This window comes from Marmota marmota, unplaced genomic scaffold, assembly GCF_001458135.2.
Source record: "Marmota marmota marmota unplaced genomic scaffold, marMar, whole genome shotgun sequence".
Lineage (NCBI taxonomy): Eukaryota > Metazoa > Chordata > Mammalia > Rodentia > Sciuridae > Marmota > Marmota marmota.
In genome coordinates this window covers 2,308,678-2,335,495 of record NW_026000243.1, presented here as the reverse complement: position 1 = coordinate 2,335,495, position 26,818 = coordinate 2,308,678, and the positions used below count along the sequence as shown (strand labels likewise).

At 46.9% G+C, this 26,818-nt stretch overlaps 1 protein-coding gene across 18 annotated transcripts in view; it reads right to left on the bottom strand.

Moving 5' to 3' along the window:
- Pknox2 (PBX/knotted 1 homeobox 2) overlaps positions 1-26,818 on the bottom strand; it is a 265,198-nt gene that overhangs the window by 59,657 nt on the left and 178,723 nt on the right. For 13 of the 18 annotated variants that reach the window (XM_048796085.1, XM_015498999.2, XM_048796076.1 and 10 more), the window contains 2 exons: positions 22,671-22,779; positions 6,714-6,853 (listed from right to left, as the gene is read on the bottom strand). In XM_048796085.1, the coding sequence (XP_048652042.1) occupies positions 6,714-6,853; positions 22,671-22,757 (227 nt within the window). In that variant the 5' untranslated portion in view covers positions 22,758-22,779. Of the gene's footprint in view, positions 1-6,713; positions 6,854-22,670; positions 22,780-24,323; positions 24,517-26,818 lie in introns of all 18 variants that reach the window. The other 5 variants (XM_048796092.1, XM_048796093.1, XM_048796094.1 and 2 more) reach the window with 3 other exon arrangements.

The following is a 26,818-nucleotide window of genomic DNA, read 5'->3' as shown; positions in this document are numbered from 1 at the left end:
GCCAGGTCTGTAAGCTGTGGAAGCAGCTGGATCCACCACCTCTGAGAATATCTGCTCCCTGAGCCAGGCAACTACAGCCTCTGGGCCTGCCAAAGGCTTGTACAGAGAAGGCTAGGTTTGGGACAGGGGCTTCAGATCTGGCAGGAAGGGCAGAGAATGGGCTTTACTTGGTCTCAAAGGAAACCTAAGTATGGTTTTACTTTCCAGAGGCTCATCCCCTTGACTATAGCCAACAACTGAGATGTTACCTTTGATGCCAGTGAATCTAACTGATTCAAAAGCTGTAAGCAGCTAGTGTCTGCTAGACCTCCCAGCCCATAAAGTCCAGCCAAGAACACAGCCTGGAAGATCTGCTCACAGCACCTCGTACTCCACAGGGGCCCTGGCCTGGGGCATCTAGTCCAGACTTTGCTTGGAATGGCTACATTTCTCTCACACCATTCTGGGGCCACCTCACAGCACATTCCAGAAATGACCAAGCACACTGCCACTGAAGGCAGAGGGTTAAGCCCCAGGGTCACTTCACTAGAGCCAGGACACTCTTTGGTCACAGGGTGGACTAGTTCCCTCAAGGAAACTTCATTAGAAAGTGCCAGTTCCCAGGGTCCTGACTATGCAGCTACCAAAGAGGACGGTCACAACAGGACTGCACCCTGAACTTAGGGGGTTTCTTCCCAAGCATTTCGCAGTCCAGCTCCAGGAAAGGCAGCTTGACTATCATTCTCTTGGGGTTTATCTCCCCTGGGAAAAGCCGTGAAACTCTCCCACACTGCACTGAGGGCAGAGGCCTTGTTGCCAATTCCACAAATACTTTTTTGAGCCCTTACTATGTGCTGAGTTTATATTACTTTCTATGTCTACCTTCCCCCACTCCCTGGACCATTTCTTCTTCATTTGTCATCTGTTCCAAAACTTACCATAACACTTTACATGCAATAAGCTCAATAAATGTTTAATCAAATTTCACTTTTCTGTCATTGTTAGTGCCTCTGTCTTCTCCTAGCCCCACTAACCCATTTGCTTCAGTGTTCCCAAACATCCCACAGCATCAGACACCTATCGAGAGCTCACCATTTGCCAGGTTTTTCCCCAAGCACTTTGCCTATGTTATCTCATTTAATATTCACAACGATCCTGATGAAGAGTCAGTATTATTTTAGTTCTACATTACAGACAAGAAAACTGAGGCATAGAAAAGTTTAGCATCCCATGGTAGACCCAGAGTTCCCAGAGTGGGAACGAGGCAACTTAGGTCCAAAGGCTGTGCTCCTAATTCCGAATCCCACATCCTTGAATGCAACAGACTGTTATAACTTGAGCAGGGCAAAGGGACACATGCTGGCCCCTCTGCTTAAAACACCCAGTGCACCTAACACACACTGCTCTGTGTGCCAGGTGTTAGCCTATATTATGTAATTTTATTAGGGATATTGTTTTCTTTTTGACAGTTGAGAAAACAGAGTCTCCAAGAGATTAACGTGCTCAAGGTGACAAAACTAGTTATCACTATGTCTATTTCTAGAACACTATATTCTATTTCCCACCGCACAGCACTGCTGCTTGGCTGTATTTGCACCTCCAACTAAAGGACTATCAGGATCAAGTCGGGGCCCCAGTGACCTTTAAGATGATCTCACAGGAGCGATCTGAACACTGCCCACTGCCCTGTTCTGTCTTTTCTCCAGAGAGGTGTGGATTTAAGAGAAACTCAGTCTGGATGCAGTAGGAACGAGTGTAATATAATCAGGCCTTTAGAAATACATATGGCATTGTTGAGCTAGAGCTCGTCTTGGACATGAGCTATCGGGGGTAGGGCACAACTGGGTAGAAGCACAACAGTGAAGTGAGACTGATCTGAAAACCTAGACACATGGTATGGAGTCAAAAGAGGAGGTAGAGGAAGGGTTTGCAGCAGGATTTCTGGAGTTTCCGGGAAAGAGTTTATTCAATGATAAGAAAGGGTTAGAAGCAACTTGCAAAAGACCAGACGACACTGAAGGTGGGAAAGAGACAGTGCTGAGTAGAATCTCCAAAGGAGAAAATTTACTGCCTTCGGGTTTAGGCTCAAAATCTTAACTGCAGACACTTATAAAAACACTCTGTGTGCCAAACACTGTTCTAAGTATTAATTCATTAAGAGGGAACATTTCAAATTAAGAACCCCAGTTAGACCAGACAGGATGGTGAGGACCAGGAATGTAGGATCTTTGACAAAGGCAGCAGTAACATTATTCCAAAGAATCAGCATATAGATTGGGCTCACCTGTTTATAAATAAAGACTGTGCACCTGCACCTTGGCTTCCTGTCAGAAGTTTGTACTTTGAGTTTAGCAAGAACTGAATGCATGCATCTCTTCCTAGAACTGAGAGCATGCAACTCTGCTCAGTAGCACACATTGGCAGTTTGGAATGGACTGTAGTAGGAACATTTACACCACAGAAATTGGCAAACACTACATACAGTTCAGGGCTCTCTCCCTACTTCACCCCCTAGGGCCATTTACCAGCATCTCCGTATATTTATGGGGTACTGCCTAACCTATTTTACAGATCCATCCAACAGGCCATTCAGCACCCACTGCACCTAAGATATTGTGTAAGGTGCTGGAGACAAAGCAGTGAGTGACAGATATGGAGCCCTGTCCTCGTGGAGTTCACAATGTAGTATGGGGAACAGAAATAATGTTAAATGTTAACACGGGATACAGAAGCCATCTCACCCTCTCTACCTGATCCTGCAGCTTATTTCTCTAGCATTTTTAATAGAGCAGCAAAGTACAATGCCCTCGCTATTTTCGCACTGCTTGCCCTTCCAGCCCAGCATTTCCTTATCAATAATAGGTAACTTCTTCAGCGCTGCTGGGTGGGCCACTTCCCAGTTCTCAGAGAGGTTTTCGCTGTAGGGGAGAAAGCCAATACCTTAGCAGAGCAGGTTCTGCAAAACCTCCCTCCTCCCCCCACTTGCACCTGGCCATCCTAGCTCCCTGCCACTCTTCTGCTCCCCAGGACATCACGGTTTCCATGGGAACCCACTCACTTCAAAGGGGAATGAAGGAGAATGGAGGGGAGGAGGGAGAGCGAAAGCTGGATTAACCTCACCCTCTTGGCCCTGTCTTTGCACAGCCAGCGACGTAATCCCCAGGTCTCAGACAGCACCTGACACCTGGCCATGGTCCAGCAGCATGGGCAAATGGGGGTGTTTGAACTTCTTTGGGAGAAAATGTCAGGGTGGTTGAGGTTGAGGGGAGGAAGGTGGAAAACGAGAGATCTGAGTTGGGTCCAAACCTTACCCCCCCACACACACACACACACCACCAGGCCTCCTCAGACCTCCTCTCATCCTAGCTCCTGGGCCACAAACACAATTACCCGGGATGTGCATCCAATCATGGGATCTGCTCGGATTAGACTGCAATCATTAATCTGAGCGGGAGCTCCTGGTTGCTTTGCTGATTAGCCCAGATGATGCTCTGGTATGATCCAATTAAAGACAGGCTCTGCTTTCCCCCACCCCCAGCTTCTACATCAGAAGGGAACCAATACATTTCATTAGCACATCTTCATACACAAATAAAACCTCTGGGGCACTGGCAGCCTCCCTCCCCTTTGTCACTCTGCCCCTCTACCACCCAGCAGGGCCAGAGCAAGGCTTCCCTGACTTTTCTTTGTGGTTCTGGAAGGGGTATGGCAGGGGCTTCCAAAAGTCAGTCCTGGGCACTAATCTGAATGAAAGGGTCTTGTTACATTTATTGACATGAAATGGGACTCCCTGGTGTGCTTTGGAGCAACCAGGCTGCCCTAGGCAGGCAATCTAATTAAAATTACTGAACCCTACAGAACCCGGGTCATCCCACAATGGCTGCCTAGAGGGCTGCTGGTACTAATGGGAGAGGTGTGGTTGTGGGAGAAAATCCTGGGGCACGGGACCAGAAGGCAATACAGGACTGGAGGGCTGGGGAGATAGGCTATGGAGTAGATATCAGCTCCAACCAGCCAGTATGGAGCAAGCAGCCATGCTTGTCTAGGAGCCCCTCTACAGGATCAGATGACTGCAGATAGACTTTGGGCAAACTACAAAGAGCAGAGCGGTAAGCCTGGAGGGAAAAGGGAAAACTCTGGAGTGAAGATGAGCTGGAAGAAATGTTAGTTGAAGGAAGGCCTGGGCCATTTTTCAAGTGACATCATGGTAGACAGCTCCCATGGGACAGTGACCCACCTCTCCTGTAGCCTGGCCTGGAAGGAGTATGAGCCTGAGATCTTGGGAAGGACTTAGAACCCATGGATTCTTCTGGCGGAGACAAGGAAATTCAAGGTGTCAGGGGTTTACATGAACCATCTCATGAATTCTTACCAAATCTTCTGCTTTGGTTCTCTCATAAAACTAAAGTTCAGAGAGACTACAGACTAGTACTCCATGGAGGCAGAACTCAACCCACACTGCCAGAAACTTTCTGTTGTACTTGTAATCAAAGAGTTACTTACTCACCCCTACAGATCTTAGAAGATGCCCCAAATCAATTTTTAGTATGCATATGAATCACCTGGGACCTTGTGGAAGTGTAGATCATGAATCCTGTGGTCTAAGGGCCCCTGAGGTCTATATTTCTAATTAATTCTTACATGTCATGATGTTGCTAGTCCATGGACTATATATACTTGGAGTTATGATCCGAGTAGAATATGACGAACATATACCCAAAACTTTAGGCCACTGGGCAGTTTTCAGAGACCACTTTACTCCCTCTCTCTTAGGCTCCTCACGAAAGCACAAGCCCATCACACATTGCTCATGTTAATTGATGGGTGACCCTGCAGTCTCATCTTCCAAACCCAGCTGCCCTGGCCACTGGCTGTGCTTGAAACACCCCAGGTTCTCCTTTGCCTGGTTCTCCTCTGCCACTCCCTCCCCATATCACCACCTGGTGGGGTCCCTTACTCAGCCTATAAGACCAGACTCAAGTACAAAGTCTGCCCTGTTGCTGTGACCACACAGTGCAGGTTTCTTATTTGCATATCTATTGGTTCCTGGAGAGATAAAGGGAAGAGTTCATGCATTTACTTTCCTATCTGGCCCTCTTTCCCTAGCGTCTAGACAGTATCTGAAATATTAATAATAAGTGTTCAATAAAAGAGTATGAAAGAGGAGGGCTGGAGCTGGAGCTCAGTGGCAGAGCACTTGTCTAGCATGCGTGAGGCACTGGGTTCAATCCTCAGCACCACATTAAAATAAACAAATAAAATAAAGGCATTCTGTCCATCTACAACTGCAAATTAAAAAAAAAAAAGTGTGAAGGAAGGAGTATTAGAGAGAACAAGAGGTCACATCCCGCACTGGGGGAAGTTGGCTTGCCCTCCCTGAAAGTATCCCTGACAGATATTGTGACTAGATCCTGGAATTCTTTGGGGTCCAAGGTAAAGCTTGTACACACATTGCATAGAGTGGGGAACAGGCACTGTGTTTTATCCTTCTTTGGAATCTAGAAAGCCTTCAGTGGTACCAGCATTCACAGATCAGGCCAGTGCTCTGGAATCCCAATTGTTGGCATTAGAGGCATTCAGTTCATCTGAGTAACTAAAAATAATGCCAGTGATAATGATAATAACAGCACTAATTACCACTATTACCATAAAGGCATTGGCGGATAGAGGAGTAAAGGAAGGAATCAACTCCCTTATTCATTTGTCTTGTGTTCATCATTTCACCTGTTACTAGTATTGGCTGCAATGTATACCCAGCCAGGGTAAACTGCACTTGCTGATGCATGGGAGCATATGATCTCCCACAGGTGAATATGAACCAGTGTCCAGCCTCAACAGAGTGCAGACTTAGGCATTTTTTCTTAGTAGTGTGAACTTCCCATGAATAAATGTTAACTAAAACCCTACTGGAACCTCATTCAGGCCTGTTCTCAGATGACCATATCTTATTTCCCAATCACATGCAAAAGAACTAGAGTTCATCAAGGCAGACAGTCACTTCCCTGAGCCTTATCCACCCCTCTGAAACATTCAGGACCCAGCATTGGCTGCATGGGGCAGATGCAAAACAGGATGAAGCAGAGGCCTGCCTATGTGCTCATCTTGCAGGAGAGCGTCCAGACCTACACAGTCACACACAACACCTACTACTAAAACAGACTCTCATGAATCAAAGCATGGTCCAAGGACCAGTTTCATCAGATTCACCTGGAATTATTTTTTAAAGTTCATGTTCCTCTTTCTATAGTTTGACCTACTGATTTAGCATCTCTGAGCATGGAGTCTATGATTTAGCCTCCCCATGCATGCATTCCAGGACTATGGGTTTTAACAATCTCCCACTGTGATTTGCATGCACACTAAAGTTTGTGTACTACCAAGTCCTGGATGGTACAATCAGATGTCTCCTGTTCTGCAGGACTTGCTGGAGTTACGCTAACATTTGGAAGCAGAGCAAGGACAGAGTTCTGCCAAGCTGAAAGTTTCTGATGCTCATTAGGTCTCATCTCATTAGGGGTCCTCATGGGAGATACTGCCCCAGGTCTTCATATCCCTCACTGGACATTTCCAGTCAACCCATAATGGCCAACTAGGAGATTTCTGGATTGACTTGTTGGAGATTAGCTGTGGGACATTGCTGCTAATGCACCATCCTGGCCTGCATTTATTTCTCTCATAGTTGAACTGGGCTGAGACTTGCTGGGGGCTTCTGAGCATGATGAAGTGTCTCCTACCTGTACACAGCTCGCTTGTCAGCCTCCAGCTGGGCCTGAGGGTCAATGGGGGCACTGGGCACAGGTGTGCTGGCCGTAGCTGAGGGTGCAGAGATATGGACAGCCTGGGCCTTGGAGGGTGGCTGGGCAGTAGCCGTCATCTGCAGAAAGAAGAAAGGGGAGAGGTGGTTGGTTAGTTCAGCAGGTTCCTAAGCTGGAGTGTGAGGTCAAACTTGGCCTGTGGTGTACCTGGAGAAGAGAATGTCGGCAAGAGAGTTGTAAGTGCAAAATGAGCATCTATTTATACACATACTAACTATAGTGGCAAGGAAAGAAGGCCTTTTTGAAAAATATTTTTTATTTGTTCCAATTAGTTGTGCATAGCAGTAGAATGCATTTTGATACATCATACATAAATGGAGTAGTTTCTCATTTGTCTGGTTGTACATGATATAGAGTTTACACAGGTCATGTAATCATATATGCACATAGTACAATAATGTTTGATTCATTCTACTATCATTCCCAACCCCACACCCCATCCCCTCCCTTCATTCCTCTCTGTCTACTCTAAAATACCTCTATTCTTCTCCCACCCCCTTATTGTGAACTAGCATCCACACATCAGAGAAAACATTCAGTCTTTGGTTCTTTGGGATAGGCTTATTTCACTTAGCATAATATTCTCCAGTTCCATTCATTTACCAGCAAATGCCATAATTTCATTCTGAAAGAAGGCCTTTTTTGAGTGGAAATGTTCTAGAAAAAATTGAAGCCATCTTACACCAGCACACTTTGAAATAGAGGTTCTTAATGTGAATGGGGTGAACTTTGTCCAGAAGTAGAAAAAAAAAACAATACAAAGGACATTTAAATTATGCTTAGAGTCTTTGGATGATTTGATGACTTTGAAGAGCAAAAAAAAAAAGTAGCTGAATCAGTTCTCCTTGGGGCAGAGGTTTATTTATTCCTTTAAACATAAGCCAAGAGGTAATCCTTTTAACAGTTTTGATTTATGACTGAGTGGTTCTCCAAGTTTGGTAGATTTGGACAGATTCCTGCTGTTGGCTATAACAAATATTTAGAGAAGTGGTTTTCATCCTATGCTATAGCTTTTTGAAGGTGTCCCGAGGCCTCCAATTTTGTACCAACCAGAACAACTCCTTTCAATATTATATATTAGACTTCCTGTGTAAGGTTCATTTAAAGAAATGGTTCAGTAGCTTTAAAGTTTTTGAAAACCATCTTTATGAAATTTAATGCTTTTACATTATATTTCTTTCAGTCAAATAGATGCAAAAAGTGTGGCTGGTGACATGCCTTGAATGTTCTATTACATCAACCTGTCCCTAGCACCATGATAGCTCTTAGCACACTGTGTTATTGGCCTAAACATACTTGTCTGTCTCCTGTTCTGAGACTGTGTTTTCTCTTTCATTTAGCAACAATGCTTACTAAAAACAATTGATACTTATTAAATATATTTGTTGAGAAAGTGAGTAAATGAATAAATGAATGAATACGCCTTGAAGGATTCGGATATTTTATAGCTGGGAAGTTCAGTTCATCATGGATCTAGGTCCCTGCTTTCTGGAAGAAAAAATATTGCATCTCTGAACACAAGTACATTATTGCTAATGTGTATATCCCTAAGACATTTGCACTTCTTAATTTATTTCCCTGCTCGGGCTCTGCCCCTTTGAAGTAAATTCCAGGCTCTCTGTCCATTGCTTTATTTTTCTGTATAGTCCTTATTATGATCATATACTATTTATTTGCTTTTTTATGTTCTCCTCATTCCCATCTAAAAATCAGGCTCGAGGAAGGCTAACAACAGTTTTATTTCTAGGGCTCAGAAGAGTCTGGCACATGTAGGTATTCAATAAATATTTGTTGAATCAATTAATGAATGAATGACAGATGGTGAATGAAGTGAAGGCTATAAAAGAAATGTCTGTGCTTTACTGTATTCTTTTTTAGGAATAAATATACCTGTTATTGCTGGTTAAGCTGGGAGATGTTCCCAAATTCAGTGTATAAGAGGCTTGCTTGGCTGGGCCTCAAGGCAGCCTTGAAACTAGCAGATGATTGCTTGAATCCTACTGTCTCCCTCTATTAGCCTTTGACCTTGGGCAAATCCATTAACTTTTCTAAGATTCTGTTTTCTCATCAGTAAGCAAATTGGTGACCTTTTAGGATTCATGGGTATTAAGGAGGTGCTATAAGAGAAGATAGAAGCCAATTTTGTGCTTTCAAAATAGAGAAAGAGGGTAGCTTCAGAAAAAATGAAATCCTGTTAATCTTCACAGTGGCTTGGGCCAAATTCATTCATTCATTCACTCGCTAATGTAACTGACCATTTCTTCAGATACTTCTCAAGTCCCTGCATGTACTAGGGGGTCACAAAGACAAATGTCAGCTATCATGAAGCTCAATTTGTGGATTTGGCATGATAATTAAGCTGGAAGATCAGGAGAATCTGATGTAATTGACCTCAGTTAGGTATTTCCCATGATCTTATTGTGGAAAACATGGAGAGATGTGGCCCAGTGGATGACTGTATGGATTAGTAAACCAAGGAATGACAAAGGAAAGATCTGGGCTTGGGGGAAGGTTCCTAGGAGAGTGCCACATAGTTAATTTCTCCTTCGTCCTCTTCAACATTTTTATCAGTGATTTAGAGGATGTCTGAAGAAATGCTCAACAAATTTATGGATGGCATGAAACAGATCCAAAAGATTTTTACAGATTTTGGCAATAGGCTAAAGCTAATAAGATTAATTTTCATCTAATAAGTTAACATTGAACACTTCAAACATTTGAGCACCCCCACCCCGCAATCAATAATGTAACTGTAGAACAGGGAAACATACTTAGCAGAAGTGTTTTACTTCACATCTAGTTGCATACATACAAAATATAATGGTGTAAAGTGTCTGTCAAAAAAGAACAACAACAAAGAATAATGTAGAAGCATGACTCATAGGATGAGGCGGGTTTTGGTCCTGTCCTACTGGGATTAAAGAAGTACATGAAAACACATATGGTGGAGGGCTGACTGGGATGGTAAAGGGCTTCTGTACCACGTCATGTGGAGAGGATTTAAAGGAACTTGAGATGTATCACAAGATTTGGGGAGTAGGGAGAAATGGGGAGATGAACACTCCCTTTGAACATCTGAATGAGGGGATTGGAGTAAATCAGTTCTGTTATGCATGCCCCAAAGGGCCAAGCTACAAATAATACCTTAAACCTAGGACAATGAGACAATCTAAATAATACCCACCCAAGCCCCTGACTCTTTGAGGCTGGAATGGGCTGCCTCCAGGAGGTACCCCCTAGGAAGGGGATGGGAACTTTAGCAGAGTGGCCAGGTTAGGGAACCGTGAAGTGCCCTCCAACTTTGAGGTATGGAGGCAATGAGGGTGCTTTAACAATCACCAACCCTAGCACAGGGTGGCCAGAGGATCTATCGGCATGTAAAAGGGCTTTGGAAACTCTGAAGTGCTTCACAGATGGAGGGGAGGTTGTTATTATTAAATACGAGATTTCCGTGATGTACTCCTGTCATAAAGCAAGGCACGGCTACAAATGCGTGGCTCGCTTGAGGGTGAAAAGTCAGGGCATTGGTAGGCATTGCTGGACCCACTGAATGAATTTCCTGGTGTCCTTGAAGAAATCCACAGGGGTTTCTGTTAGAATGAAAGTCTAAAATAGAAAGTGAGGAGGGAGATGTTCCTTGCCTCTCACTGTCCCCTTCCTAGGGAGGACCTTGTAGAAGGTGTGCGATGGCCCTACTGGGCTAAAGAGAAATGCACAGAACACAAATGTAAATCAAAAGCAGTCACTCTGTGCATCCCAAGGGGCCCCAGCTAGAGGCTGTTACTTGGGGGGGAGTGTGGGAAGAAGAGAGCAGAGCTGGTCTGAGGAGGAGGATAACTCAAATTTATGTAGCTCCTGGGGGCCAGTTCAGCAAACTCTGCATTTCTTCCTGGTTTGGAGGGTGAATGTTTATCTCCAGATAGATTTATTTTTCTAGCCAGAGACTTCCATTTCAAAGCTCAAAGGAATAAAATCTGCAATTGTCCACAGAGGGTCTGAGGGTTCTGCAGAGGGGTGGGGGTAACTTGAGATAAACTGTGGGGTGCACAGCCTAAAGAGTAGAAGTGGAGGAGAACCTGGGTGAACCAAGGCAGGCTGTGGCCTGCTGGGGTTACCTTGTCCTGGCCTGTGAGAGCCAATTGTTAAAATGTTCGGGAATTTGGTAAGCTGGTTGACATCACATGGGTATTTTGAAAGTGGCCATGGTGGGAATCTCTACACCAAGGAAATTGGCAAATGGTGCCAATCAGGGTCTACCTGTGCCCTCTCCTTCCTCACCTCTGGAGAGCCTGTTGTTACTAACACACCTCTAACTTCCAGGGTTCCCATCAAGTCACTTTCTTCCATTCTCAGTCTGATATGGGAAGAAACTGGCTTTACACAATCCATGAGGCCACTTGGTACTTTCAGAGCTGGTCTTAGAACTGGCCACTCCAGACTTGGAGCTTTCTTCTAAGGAAAACTCAGAGCACTCTAGGGACCTGCCTTGGTGACTCACTGGAGACAGGGTGAGGGAATGACATCAATATAGACATGCCAGGAGAAGCTAAGGTACAGACGGGAGAGGCAGAGCTGAGCAATGTCCTGAGAGCCAGCTGGAGGATCAGAAGTCTCAGAGTGGAAAGAGCTGGGGATCAGGCCAGGGTTTGATGCTCTTCTGCTAATTCTTAGCTACCTGTTTTTGTAGCAAGCTTCTTGACCTCTTTGGTTTCCTCACCTGTAAAATGCAGGAAGTTATGCCTTTGCACAGATTGTGAGGATTAATTGAAAGAACAAGATAATGACTAGTGGATGGGGCAGGGTGGCATCTTGCCCTGGGGAGGCTTGCCCACTGTGAGCCATGATGCTGAACTCAGAACCTATGCAGGCTCTCTGGTTCTCATCTCTTCTCTTAGCTGTGGGTCCTTCTTGGAGCTAAGACCCTGGGACCAGCACCTCCATCATTTCCCTTTCTTGGATGCAATAACTATTGCATCTCATGTGGCTGGAACCAGCCCTCCCTGAAGTCTGAAGCTAAAGAGTTCCTTTCCACATTTTTGGTTTTTGACATATTGAGATGAAGTTCCCTGTCTCTCCATCCTGTAAAAGAGTGGGAAGAGTTGGTGACTATAAGATGTGTGTTGTTATGGTTTGGATCTGGAATGCCCCCATCTCCCAAAACTCATGTGTTAGGCAGTGTAGTAATGTTCAGAGGTGAAAAGATTGGATGGTGAAAGTTGTACTCTCATTAGTGGATTAATCCATTTGATGGATTAATACTTTGAATACACTACTGGGTAATAACTGTAGGCACATGGGATTCAGCAGGAGGAAGTAGATCACTGAGTCATAGCCTTGGGGACTATATCCTGCCCTGGATCTTCTATCTCTCTTTGTCTCTCTCTTCCCTCCTCTCCCCTCTCTCTCCGGGCTTACCAGCTGCCACAGAGAAATGGAGTCAGCCAACCACGAATTGAGACCTCTGAAACTGTGAGCCAAAATAAATCTTTCCTCCTCTAAGTTGTTTTTGTCGGGTATTTTCATCACAGCAATGAAAAGTTCATGAATACATGTGTGCAGGCATGCATCTTTGGAGATCTGCTGAGAGAGCCAGCCACTCTGACAGCCTGGTCTTTCCACAAGGATGAATAGAAGATACTCCCTGGTGGATGTAAAAGGTTCAAGGAAGCATCTCCTACCTGCATCCCTCAGTCACCCTCACTGGTTCTTTCTGTTAAGTATCATCATTCTCCAGTTGTAGGGAGAGTGATCCATTGGGTTGTAGCTAAGACAACATCAAATAGGTTTTTTTTGTTTTGTTTTTTGTTTTCCTGTCTTTGTACTAGGAATTAAGCCAGGGGTGCTCTACTACTAAGCTACATTCCCAGTCCTTTTTTTTTTTTTTTTTTTTTTGTGACCGGGTCTTGCTAAATCACCCAGGCTGACCTTGAATTTCCAATCCTCCTCCCTCAGCAACCCAAGTTGCTGGAATTATATGTGTGCATCACCAGAACCAGCAGCTTTCCAGTTTGACGGTAATCCTTTGAGTAGGTTATCAACATCCCATTTCACAGATGAGAAAACAGAAGCCCACAAAGTCTAAGAAACTGCTAGAGAGCATGGCCAGCTCCTGCAAAGCTGGAGCAACAATAGAGGGTGACTTGACAAATCGCACTATGCAAATAGGTGCATTTAGTTACTTTTCTTTGAAGAGGAGAATGGAAAGATCCCCCTCCCTGTGTAAAAGGGGACTGAAGGAGAAAGAAGGATAGAATCAGAATGAAACTTCACCTCTCAGGCATGCCCTTCAGTCTCCATTTAGTTCACCCTGTCCTCGCTGTCAGGCCCAGCTTCTCCCTTCCCCACAGTAAACCTCTCACACCGTCCGAGATAATTCCCCCCAAAGATAGAGCGAGAAACATTCTTCCATATGGAACCTAAGTAGGAAGACCAGGAGGGCTTATTAATCAAGGGTTAATTAACCAGTCTGTTGACTTCCCTTGGAGGCTGCAAAGGAACCTAGAGACCTAGAGCCTGAGAAAAAGCTGACCCCAGGGACCTTCAAGCCTTCCAGAACCTGGGCCTCAAATTGGCGTGGCTACTTCTCACTGCCAACAAAACACTCAGAATTTCTCTCTGGCTCATGGAAGGTGGGAGCAAGTAGCTCAGAATGGGAGAGACCTATGTCTTTCTAGCACCTAGGAAGGCAGCTTGCATGGGGGAGAAAAGAGGTGCTGGCATCAGATGTTAAAAGTTTTCAATTCTACCTGGCCACTCACTGCTGGGCAACTTTGATGCATAACTTTACCTTTTGGGCTCACTTTGGAGTACTGCTTCATGCCTCCCATCCCTTCCTGCTTTCCACCCTCTGCTCTATGCTCCCACCTGTCTGCTTACTTCCCTCTCTCTTCTGCTAGACTGGAGAACTCTTGAGGGCAGAGACCTGGTCTTGTCTGTTGACTGTTATAGACCCAGTGTCCAATACAGGAAGTATCCAAAATATCTATGGAATGTGGGAATGACTTGCATGGAGTGGGCAGACTTTCCCATTGGATGCTACCTTTTTAACTTCAAATTTCATTCTTGACCCTGAATGCCTCAGGCCACAGCAAAGAAGCCTATGGGCCCTGACCACACAATGATTGGCATAGTGGGCATGGATCCCAGACTTGGAAAGAATGGCATACGGAAGGATGTGCTGGGATGAATGTCTACTTTGCATTTGGCTCCCTCTCTCTTTGCTTATGAGACTTGAGCTTTACTCAACCTTTCTGATCCAGTCTTCTCATCTGTGAAATGGGAATAATTATACCAAAGTTAGGGGTTGTTAGAATTAAATGAGATAATGTATGGTAAGTCAGCTGACACTGAATAGCTACTCAGCAAATGGTAATATAATCCACACCACCCGCAACTGCACTCTGATTGATAGTTGGCCACTGGTGTTCTACATGGGCTGCTCTAGGGTCTTGGCCAGGTGAATAAGAATCTGCTATCTTCCAAAGGCTCTCATTCTACCTAAGCTTTCAGGGGAGTGGGGCGAGTATGAGCTTACAAGAAGGAAAGAGGGCTGTGGTGTGGTGAAAACAAACATTACCAATCACCAACTGTCACCTTGGGCAAGTGATTCAGTTCCTCTGAGTCTCACTTTCCATATCAGGGACCATATGGGAGGGTATACTGCAAACAGTGAATGCTCAGCAGATTTTGGTTTCTAAGTACTCTTTTCTATTTATGTATGTATGTATGGTGCTGGGGATGGAACCCAGGGACCTCCTGCATGCTAGAGAGTGCTATACCCTGAACTACACCACAAGCCCTCTGAGCACTTTTAATGCTTCTTTTGCCAGCCTTGTCCTCTGAATCCAAACTACATCTATACCCTGTCCCAGAGGCCCGAGCTCCCACACCTCCTATATTCCCCTGTACACACCTCCTACGTACACACACAGTCTTGCTATTTGTATATAGCCACATACCTCCCTCAGGTGCCTTCCCATATAAACCCTGCACAACCCAAGCCTGTGCCTTCTCAGCACAAACACTCGGCCTAAGAATACATCCCTCTTCTGAGTCCTTCACCTGACAGGTGCACAGTACAAGCTGCTGGCCCCAGAGACACCCATCAGCAAATGCTCAGGCCTCCACTAGGGGCCGCCATGGCTCCATCAAGCTGCTGCACTCCCTCTAGTGCTGGGGCAAACCAGTACCGGATCAGTTTCCTGTCAACCAGGATACAGTCCAAGGACCTGGACGAGGTCAGGGCTCAAAGCCACTTGGTAAATATCAGCTGTGGCCTGAACAGGTGGGAGTTGCAGTGAGCATGGCCACTGTTGGGGGGTGGTAACAGCCCCCAGGGTGCTCCAGGCCTGGGCAAGTTCACTGACACACAGCAAGAGGGTACAGTACCCCTTCCCTTACCCCAAACTCTGGAGCACACCCAGTGGCTCACATCTTCACACCTTTGCTCCCACAGCTACCTTTGCTGGAAATGTCCTCGTCTTTACTCTTGATCAGCTGGAGGCCCAGCTCTCTCAGGAAGCCTTTCCCTGTTCTCTACACTCCCCAGACCCAGTAGCCTGGGCCCCTGACTCTTCTGTATCTGTGTTACCCCAATACCTTTGACACTTCTGGTTCCATGGGTGGGTGGGTTTCTGGGCTCCTGTGCTTGACTCCAGTGTTTGTTAAATGATTAATGACGACCAAGTGAGGAAATGAGTGGTGATGAGTTAAAGGACCCAAAGAAGGAAAAGGTCAAAGAGGGATCCTCATAATTATTCCCCATCAAAACATCCCAGGAGAGAAAGGTCCAACAGCAGAGCCAGGCCAGACAGAGGCAGAACTAAGAGGCTCCTGGGATGGCAGGCCTATGTCCCCTCCATTACAACTATGGCCAGTGGATACACTAGATCACAGAAGGGTTCCTTCTGTGCACAACAAGAGTCCCAATAATTGATTAGTTGTAAAAGGGTTTGTAGGCAGTGGTTTACAAAAATAAGGTTTGTCTGATGATTCCTGGCCCTAACTGCAGGTCCTGGGGAATCACTGACATGAGGCTAATCAAAGGCAGGCCGTGAGCTTCCACCTCCCAGTTCTGTGCATTTTCCCAGGATCTGATTGCTCCTCACCCTCCCCATCCATCCCTGAAGGATCCTCATTTTTATCTTTGTCCCAAACCAGTGATTTCCAATAAGCCCTTTAGAGCCTAAGAACCTCAGTGTGTGCGCACTCTGTATGTGTTCTGTATGTGTGTGTATGTGCAGGGGTGTTTCTTAGCTGGAAAAACACATTTGATATGCCCATTGTGTTTCTAATAAAAAGAAATTAAAGTTCAATCCAATCTAGACTGCTGAAGATGTGCAGAAGATAGAGTGAGAAACCAGGTCAGGGCATGGACGATCAGAAGCTAAGAAATACCACTCCACTTTTCATACCCACATCCTCCACGATTCTGTGAGGCAGGAAGCACAGGCCTGAAAAGTGATCCTCAGCCCATTTACCAGAACAGAAAACAAGGCCCCAAGCAGACTATAAACTCTCTTAGGGCAGGAATTCTAATTTTGTACCCCTGGTCTTCAAGACCCACAGGAAGTACTCAATATTTATTGAATGGATGAATTAATGGAAGAAATAGTGCTGAAATTACTTGCCTAAATTTTAATAATTCATCACAGTGGGGCAGGGGCCAGGCCTAGGATTCCTGAATTTCTGCTGCGTTGAGTCACCCTGCAATTTCTCTCCAGACCACCAACCCCAAGGGCAGCAGGCATCCTGGGCCCTTACTCACCCATCCCCCTACAGCTGGGCCACACAGACACCGGAGCTCCTCGAAGATAGGATAGCACGGGCAAGAGAGGCAAGGCCTGAAAAGTGCTCCTCAGCCCAGCTGCTGACTTGGATCACCTGTTCCTGATTTATTTTAGGCTTTGTATCCTTGGGCCATTAACTATTTTTGTAGCTGTTTAGGGCACTTGTCCTGCTTGGCGACGGACGAGAATATAGACAATAAGATCGATGTTTCTGGTAACTATCAGAATTAAGGTAGTAAGTTCATCAAAGGAAAAATCTAGATTGGGCCATAGTGTTATTCTTCATAAGCTTCAAAGTCATGGGACCAGCCCACCATCTCCTAAGTGGGGGCAGAAAGGCCCCACAGTTAGACCTGGAGGTTGTTTTTTGCTTTTTATACAATGAAGAATCCAGGTCTGAAGTGAGTCAGAGTCCAGGGATCTGTCCAGTGTAAAGACATGGGTGGCCCAAGCAGGCAGGGAGAGAGGTCACTGTGCACAAAGGGAAGAAAGACCCAGCAGAAAAGAAAAAGAAGGGTCTGTTTTGATGAGTTAAAGCAAGGGAAGGTGGGTCCCCCTGATGGTCCCTGGGGTGTTGCCCCCAGGGGCAGAGGGAACCGTCAATCACAGCCACAGAAAAGGCTTAGGAGAACTTTCAAAGCAGCTGAATTAACTCTATTGCTGCAAAGCCAGAATGTGTTTCACAGGCAGCTGAGCAGAAGGCCCTGCAAGGCAGGGGGCTCCGGGCCTTAAAGAGATGAGAGGAATGTAAACGAGTGTGAAAACATCTGAACCAGCTTCTGCCCATCACAGCTGCATGGGCTGGATGGAGGCCATTCACAGCCAGAGGCCCCAGCCACCCCTTCTGCCTCTAGTTAATGAAATGAGCACGGGGATCCTAATGACTGATCAAAGCCCAGTCAGCTTCCCCAGAAGGCTGCACCCCTGGCCCTGCCTGGGGTGGGAGTGGTGCTAGGATAGGGAGGGAAAGAGTACTCAGAGGTAAGACTGGTCTGGCTTCCTGCATGTGGCTGGCTCCAGCCTTAGCTTTCCTCTTCAGGATAGGTGTGACAGCATTCTCTTGACCTCAGATGGGCAAGGGCAGTATCTTGGAGTCCTGGACACAATTTTTCTCCCCTTAAGTGTTGACAGAGGATGGAGAGGGATGGGGGAATGTAGCTTCTGTCAAAAGGTCTCAAGCAAGTGCTTGACTTCCTTCGGAAGTGAGTTTCCCGCATTGGTACTGAACTTTGAGTTCTGACTCTGCCTATCTTGTTTACTCTGGCCAATAATGAGGTTCATTCTTAGCAAATTGCCAAAGCCCTTTCAATATCAGTCATTGTCAAGTCATGCTACATAAGCATCTAGCTACCTACCTATCCATTTGTTCCTAATCTGCACTCTCCACTGAGCGCCCACATCCATAGGTGCTATACCTTGTGGGTCAGATGAGGATCCACTAGAATTTCTGCTTTCTAGTCAAATGCTCATGCAACCTGTCTTCCTGGGGACACGTAGACAAAGAGAATCCAAACATTAACACATACACCAACAGAACGGATCAAATGTGTCTTGCCTACAAGCCAGGAACAAAGATTTTCATGAAGTGGTGGGTACATGTCTATGTGTGGGGAAGAGCAGCATGGGGTGTGCTGGTAGCCAGAGTCTGTTTTGTGTGTGTACAGTGAGGGTGGAGAAGCTGTCTTTACTAGTAAATCCCAATGGCTTCCTGGTTTGCTGGTAGAACTATGGAGGGGGGAATTTTGCTCAGTAGATGACACTATATCTGCAACCTTAAAGGGAAGTGGAAGGAATTGAATGGCGTTTCCAAGGTGGAGAGTACATTGAAGGAAGGCTATATGCCTAGAAGGAGTGAGAGTGGAGTTGTTATGAAGAAAATTCTTGGAGGGAGACTAGAGTGATGCTGAGTGTGATTCTAAGAATGTACAAGAGAGGGGAGCAACTTTTTTTGGGGGGGCTGGGGATTGATTCAAATGGTGCTTTACTATAGAGCCACATCCCCCGTCTTTTTTATTTTTATTTTTTGAGACAGGGTCTCACTAAGTTGCTGAGGCTGGTCTCAAATTTGTAATCCTCCTGCCTCAGCCTCAAGAGTCCCTGGGATTATGGGCATGTGCCACCACACCCAGTAAAGGGGAGCATCTTTGAGAGTCCCATTAGCAACAGCAGGGGTGCTGAGGTAGAGAGAGGAGGGGCTATGAGAGCTCAGGTGACAGTGAAGGCCAGGCCCACTTGGGAGAGTTGGAGAACAGAAAGAAACTAAAAAGGGGAATAAACAGTGTCTTGAACTAAGGGACTACACACCTAGTTCATGTCCAGGTCACTCTAGTGACAATGTTTTCATTAAACAATCTTTGTAGAATTCCACAATCTCTGGTGACTCGCCCCTGTTTCTTCAGGACATAAAAGGAGGGTCTGGATCAATGATCCAGCTATAGCACTCCAGAATTGAGGTAATATAGTTAGACAGTAGAGGGCACTGCTGCCCTAACAGACTTTAACAGGAAGGAAGAAGTAGTCCACAGAAAGGGTTCCACTGGGTTGCTGCTTTTGCACTTCCAAAATGTATATTCAGTCTTAGTGATACTAACTACCGAGTGGTGTCCTCACAAGAAATCACAGGGTTTCCCTGGATGGACAGAAGCAGAACTGAGGGGATAGAAGCCACTTAGCCATCATGCCACTTGGCTTATGCCCAAACAACATGGGGCCATAACCATTAATGCCTCTCTACTAAAATGGGAAGGAAAAAAAGTCTCCCTCATTTTTAATAACTTTATTCCCCAAACTTCAAAAATGAAATTGCCAAGTTAAGAACTTGCCTTGAAAAAAATTTTTCTAATTTATTATAAAGAAGGTCCGGGGCTTGGGAATTTTTTAATGCAGATTCCTAATTTTCCAAAGTGACATTCTCCTGTGCATTTGAATAGATTATGCTCGGTATCACTAGCCCTTAGCACAACGGGAACATTATTAAAACGACTGCATGGGTCTCAGAGGAAGGGCTCTGCTTCTTGCTTCCTTTTTCATTTTGGGGACTTCATATCAGAGACTGTCCATTTCTTGCCTGTGGAGGAAACTAGGTTTCTGAGGGGACGATATAGAGAGCACTCAGCTATCCGGGCCTTGGGGAAACAAGGACAGGGCCAATAGTCCTGAGAGTAGGCCTGAAGGAGTGAGGAGGGAGCAGGTCTCATTTCCTGAGGGCTCGGTTAGGGCGCAGTTCCCCTGTGTGCCCGACCTGTGTTCCTATTAGGCCCCACTTTCTTAAAGATATTGAGTGTCAGAGAACAGCTGAATATTTAGGATAATGACATTATGAGGGAAATGGAGCAGAGCCTTCCCTGAGGAGCGGGGGTCAGCTTTGAAAGCTGAGAGGGAAGAAGGTGGCAGGACCAGCACAAATTCCCCTGCATCAAACACATATGAGCTGTTCCAAGTCTTGAAAAATGTTGAGAAGGGCCCCCCAGATCCATTGGGCCTCAAAGGCCAGTACTCTGAAGAAAACAGCCCTCCCCCATGAGTCAGAAGCCTTTGTTCTGGGGACTTCACTCCCTGCCACCCACCCGCTCCATCCCTGCCCTAACTCATCTTCCTTAGCATCCCCCTCTTGATGATTGGCCAGCTCAGGGAAGGCCAATGATCATTTAACCACAGGCTTGTGGCTTAGCCAAGGCCATAAAGACCCCCAAGATCTTAGCCAGGTCACTTCCCCATGGTCAGTGAGTCTTCCTGGCAGATGCTTCATTCCTGGAACCCTGGGGTTACAAGCAGATGTGTGACTTCCGGTGGGGGGGGGCAGATTATCCCTCTGCTGTAAATTTGAATGTTCTCAGTAGTGAAGTTCTGGTAGAGCCTCACAGAGAAGAGTCTGGGGCAGTCCCTGCACCTGGCTTCTGCTTGAGGTCCCCCCAAGGCCAGAGCAGCTCAGTGATGGCATCTGGGGCTGCAGCCCCACCTCCATCCCCTCTCTCAGCAACTGGGACTTATTCATCCAGCTATATGTGCGAATGAATTTAGGCTCCTGGATCAGCATTCTTGGACTACATGGACCCTTGCTACAGCAATCCTACTAATCCCTGCCAAACCAAAACTTCTCCCAGCTGCCCAGGCAGGCAGAACAGGGAGGGGCAGGAGGCAGGAAGCAGCTGCCTCCAGCTGTGACAATCCCATGCTCTTTGACCTCTTGGTCCTTCCCCAGTCTATCCTAAAGCCTTGGGTCTGGGGTGTGTGTGTGTGTGTGTGTGCGCGTGTGTGTAGGGTTTGCACCCGCACCCACTACCTGCCAAATATAAGAACTGAACTCATTTCTGTTCCCCATTCCCATAGTGGAACTTAAAAAGCAGTTTCTAGTTACCAAGAAAAATGAGCCAATTTTTCTGCCTCTTAATACACCATGGGTCCCCTAATATTAGCCCCCTGGCCGAGAGATATGGGAATGGGTCTGCATCTATGAGGGAGGTGGGTTCCTGTCCCACATTATGCTCCAGAGACTCCTCTTCTGTCAATCTTTCTTCTTCACTAGTTGAGGGCTTCTTCTGAAATCATTTCTGGGACCAGGGACTATACAGGGAAGAGCCCTGAAAATATTGGATGTCTGAAAACTTTTGAATAGAGGAGATGTTGTAAATGCCAAGTCCAGCTCTGCAGTCACTCATGACAGACAGTTTGCTGAATATAGAATTCAGTTAGGGAGAGCCAGGGAGGGAACATGAAGTCACTCTGTGGAGTAAGGTGGGGGACTCAAGATCATGTGCTCACAGTGGGTGAATGAGGAGGGCTTTTGTACTTTCAGAGGGAGAGGAATCAAAGGGGGTTTGCATGCTGGACACTGTGCAAAATGGCCCCATATCATCTGGTCATTTTGTGAGGGGATGTCAAGGGAGTACGGAACAGCTACCTATATGCTGACTCTAGGATGGGGGTATCAGGACCACAGGACCCAATGTGATCAAAAGTCTCCCTGCCCTATCTGCATCTTAATACCCTTTTCCTTTTCCACTGCACAGATCTTCAGTGTGGTTGGTGAAAAGGGCTGTGTTTGAAATGCTAATGAGTAAGGGACACAGGGAAGGGCAACTGAATGGCTGCTATGGAGAGTGGGAGTCTGGCACACAGTAGGCCCTCTCTGCACCCAGGTTAAGTGAACATTCTAGTTTCACATGACAGATGCTCAATAAATAATTATTGAATTAATATTGACTTCAGAGGCCAGGAAAGAGAAAACAGGAGAGTGTGAAGGTAAAGGTCAGAGAATGGAGCCTTCTGTGAAAGCTCCCCCACATAAATCAGGCTTTCAAAGATCCAAGGGGGAGTGAGAGGCAAGTGGGGGAAGCAGAAGGAGAAGCCATAGGTCTTAAGGACTGTAGGAGCTCAACCCACAAAAGCTGGACCTGTCTTGCAGAAGGAGCAAAAGAGATAACAGAAATACGGTGAGAAGATGCTTCCTAGGACACTGAAGGACTTGCAACCGGGAAGGGTGTCTCAGAAGAACTTGAGCGGCTGTGCTAAGGGATGGAAGCTGGAGACCAAGGGGGAAAGAGTTGAGGGAATAGAGAAAGAATTCTATTTTTCTAAGTAGAAGTCCAGCAAAGTCCGGATGAGAACAGATTCTTCCAATAGGCTGTCAGTGAAGGACTAGACAAAAGGACTCAAGTGACCATCGAAGGGGGAGAACCTGTAAATAGGAAGTTTCCTGAATACCTAAAGGCAGACTCTGCTTACATCAGGTACCAGGATCTTGAGTGTGGATTTTGTATTGATTACAACAAAAGGGTTCAATTGTACTCAGGTATGCCTGCCAGGTAGGGGACGAGGGACAGTTCTATGACCACTACTCCAGGTTATGGTCCTGGTGATGGAATGACTCAGGTAGGATCTGAACCTTGAGTTTCATCAGGGGCCTGTATTCACTGCACTCTCTGCGGAGAAGCCTCCCTAGGCCTGACAGGGAAGAGCCCCCAGGCTGTCTGGGTAAAGCAGAGTCCCATCGGATCAGACCCCTCAGCCCTGAAATATCCCAGCCTCCCAGGGGGATCCCCAGGGCTACCATGCTCCCTCCCCACTTCTTCCTTCGCTGGCAACTCACCTGCGGGCTGTCCTGGTAGGGTGGGGGAGGGACATTCTGCGTGGCCATCATTGTCAGAGCTGGGGCTGGGGAGGCATGTTGCATCATGGGATTGATTCACATCGAGGATCTGTGGGCAGGAGAAAGGGGGCCGCACTGTTAATACCATCGAGCACAGGGGAGCCCTGGGGACCCACCAGCTCCACATTTTTTTTTTCAGGCTGGGTCACCAAGACTGGTGAGATACAGCAAGGGCTGGGGACCCTTCAGGGGAACAAATGAAAGCTAAGGGGAGAAGCTTGGGCGGGGAGGGGCTTGCTGTGCTATTTTGACTTGAAAGAAACAATATTCAAATCATATGTAAAACAGCCGGTACCCCTGCCGCGATGCTTTGTTCAGCATCAGCGAAGGCCTAGTGTGTGTATGGGAATGGGGGTGGGGGTGGAGAGGTGGAGGGTGACTTGACTGGTGTTAGCCCAGCGGGATTGGAGACTACTCAGATACCTCTCCTTCCCAGCTTGACCTGGGAGAGCCCTGAGCTTCCTCCCAATTGGTCATGATAAGGGTCCTTCCTGCCCCACACTTTCCCAGGTGTTGTGGAGCAAACACCAGGACTGGGAGTGTGCTCAGAGGTAGAATGCTTGCCTAGCATGTGTGAGACCCAGGCAGGGCTCCATCCCTACCACCAGAATAAATAAATAAATGGAGCAACCACCAGCACTCACAGGGGCAGGAAGCCTTCAGGTCCCCTCAGGATCTCCAAGCATCAGCCCCACCCCTACCATGTGTGTTCACCACACCCCCTAGTGGTAACATGGGATGAGGGCAGACTGCAGTCCAAAGGTGACCACTTGGCAGCTTAGGGAATGAAAGAGGCAGGGCAACATCAGTCCTCCAGGGTTTGTTGTTGTTGTTGTTGTTTGTTTATTTTGGTGCAGGTAGTGGTTCCAGGGCTTCCTTTAGCTTTGGTTCAATAATAGAGTCACAGTCATCTGGGACCAAAAGAGCCAAATTGTTGGCCTGCCTTTTATAGAGAAGACACAATCCAGGAGTGGTGTGTGTGTGTGTGTGTGTGTGTGTTTCAGGTCTGTTCCACTGCACCCCACCCCCACTCTATCATCAGTAATTGAGCTGTCCCTGTGAGGCCTCAAAATTTCCTCTTGAACTAGAACGTGGTGCCCATAGTATGTAAGTGATACAGCCTGGCAGTGCCACCCAAGGAAACAGAATGCTCAGAGAGCTGATGAACTACAGTGGATGCCCTGAAATAGTTAGGGCCAGAAATTGCAGGTTAGTTGCTGATACTAAGCTATCTATTTGCAGGGAGGGAGATTGCAAGAACTTATGGGAATATGGGACCTGTCTCCTGAGAGGAGGGTGCTGAGGAGCTAGAAGCCTTTGTGAGCCTGCTTTCAAACCTTCCTCCCCTCTCTCTCAGAGCTCTCAAGGACTCCACTCTCCTCCAGTCTGATGCCAAGTCAGCCTGGCCCTCCCCAGGTCTTCCAAAATGTGCATGTACCCGAATGCTGCAGGAAGCAGGCGGTGTCTTGGAGCTGCTATTAAATAAAGGGGCATGTTTCCAGGGCCCAGCATATGTGTGTGTGTGCATGTGTATGTGTGTGTGTGTGGTGATGTTGTTTAAAGAAGGGGAAAAAAGATCTACTGTGGCCTGACCTGAGTCTCCAAAGTACCAGGTATGCTTTGACCTTAAGTGCACACGCAAAGCAGCGGAGATTCATGTTTCATTCAGTAGATGTTTATCGGTATCAGCTCTGTGCAGGGAACTGTATTAGGGGGTGAGGCAGGATGGATGAATGAGGCCAGGTCTTCTCTCCAGGGAGGCTGGTTGGTAGAGGAAGGTGATAATCTAGCAGGAAAGAAGAAGGCAAGGTGGGGATAGTGCAAGAATGATGGCTGTTCCTGTATGGGCAGTGCTGTTGGCTTCATGTCCTGAACTGCTCCTTACCCTGGCCTGACTTCAGAAGATGGACCACCAGAATATCCTTGTGACAAAATCACATAAAGTCCTGCCCATCTTGTACACACTGGGCACTGAGTTCCAGGCTTTTCTTTTGCACATGGGCTCAGCAGAGAGCTGTGAAGAGAGCCCATCCATTTGTGCAGGGGAATTATCAAGGCTTATTTTATTTTTAAAAATTTATTTTATACTGGGCATTGAACCCAAGGGTGCACTACCACTGAGCCATATCCCTATCCCTTTTTATTTTTTATTCTCAGACAGGGGCTCGCTAAGTTGCCTAAGCTGGTCTCAAACTTGCAATCCTCCTGTCTCAGCCTCCCCAATTGCCAGGATTACAGGTGGGCTCTGGCACTAGCCGTCACCCACAGGGGCAAGGCCTATTTTAATGATTAGGTCTTTGTGTGGGTGGCAGCCAGCCAAAGGAGTCAAGAGCAGAGTGGAGAGGGCTCCAGAGGGGGAAAAGGTGGATACGGATTTATGGGGTTTTCTCATACTTTCTTGCAGTGCTGGGAATGGAATCCAGAGTCTCATGCATGCGAGCCAAGTACTCAACCACTGAGCTACTCCTCCAGTCCAGTACACAGTCCTTGAGACATTAGAATGGACTTCCAGAATTAAGACTTTGGAGACATTAGAATGGGTGTAGAATCTCTTTTAAGAACCCTGATAGAATCGATGAACTAGGGATGTTTTGGGGACATGTTAGGCACAGCCTCTCCTAGAACTCTGGACAAGGCAACTTTGGATGGAGCCTATGGGGTAGCTGTGTCACTTCCTGGGAGCACCAATCCTGGAGGTTCATTGCACCAAGAGCAGCACAGATGCAGTGCTAGAAATTTCCAGAAGAGGGAGCTTGGGGGCAGAGTCAGGGTGGGATTCGCATCCAGAAAAGAGGTGTTTTTTGTTTGTTTGTTTCCTGTTGGGGCAACCAATTTCCTTTAATTCTAGGTTTGGGTATTTTGGTAACTTCATTCCATAAAAGAGAAATTCACAGTGAAGGCAAAGCAAAGGAAATGCAAAGCAGAGAATTTGGGCTAAATAGAGAAGTCTTTAATCTGCATTCTTTTGTTCACTGTCCTGTGAATGGGAGGCAGGTCAGTTTAGAGGCAATATCCCTAGACATATTTAGAGCTGTCCTGTCTCAGGCAAGGAGGGACATTAAGAGTGATCTGCTCCCAGAGACGACCATCCAGAAGGCTGGGATACTTTTCAGTCCTGAGCCTGCCAGGCTGTGGAGCAGGGCTCAGACTCCTGAGGTGGAGACCATACAAGCAATTTTCAGAGAACCCAGATGGCCCTTGCCCCTCCCCCCACTCCGGGTCACCACAGGCCACTAGGCCACTGCCCCATTGCCCTCTAGGGGCTCCTTCTGCAGGAGAACAGGAGGTCTTTTCAACAGGAGCTTAAGTTTCTTTCTCTGCTCACTGAGGCGCAGAAGCCTCCCACAACTTGACACTTGGGAGCTCAGCTGCCGTTGGACCCCATACCCAGCTCTAGAAGCCCCGGATCTTCACCCCTTCCACCTGCATGTGCACCCCCCATCCCACTAGGTCCACCGAAGGGCCACATGCAACCATTTGGAGAGGAATTTGGGGATCTGACTCATCTGGTCAGGGACTTGACTGAGACTCTGGCCTGAGCATGGGGGGAGTCCTTCAGCACAGCTGGGGTCCCAGCCTTTGGGGAGACCTCCCCTTTGTGTACTTCCTTTGGGAGTGGGGAGAAGAGTGGCAGGACTGAGCTCCAGGAGCGAACCCAGCCCAGGGCCTTGAGCTTTTGTCAGGGGCTGTGAGAAGCTGCCTGCCTGGCTCTGGCCCTGTCCAGAAGCCCTGGTGCTTCTGTTACCAGACACCAGGGCATTCAGGGAGCAAAGCCAAGACTGCAAATGGAGGGCACACGAGGAACATTTACCAGGGACAGATTTCCCATCCAGGCGAGGTTCCTGTTCAGTTTGGTTTTGTTTTTAATGCTGAAAACCTTTACTGTGTAACAGCGAGGGGGCACAAGAAACAATACAATACTCCACGAGAATAACCAAGAAGAAATATTTGTGTCACTGATATCATCCCATTAAAAGGAGCTGAAAATATCATTTTACAAGAGGCCAGGAGCCCGGTAACGCTGGGGAGGGGCGCGGGGGGGGGGGGGCAAGCAAGCACGCTTCTTAAGGCAAACTGGAACTGCCATG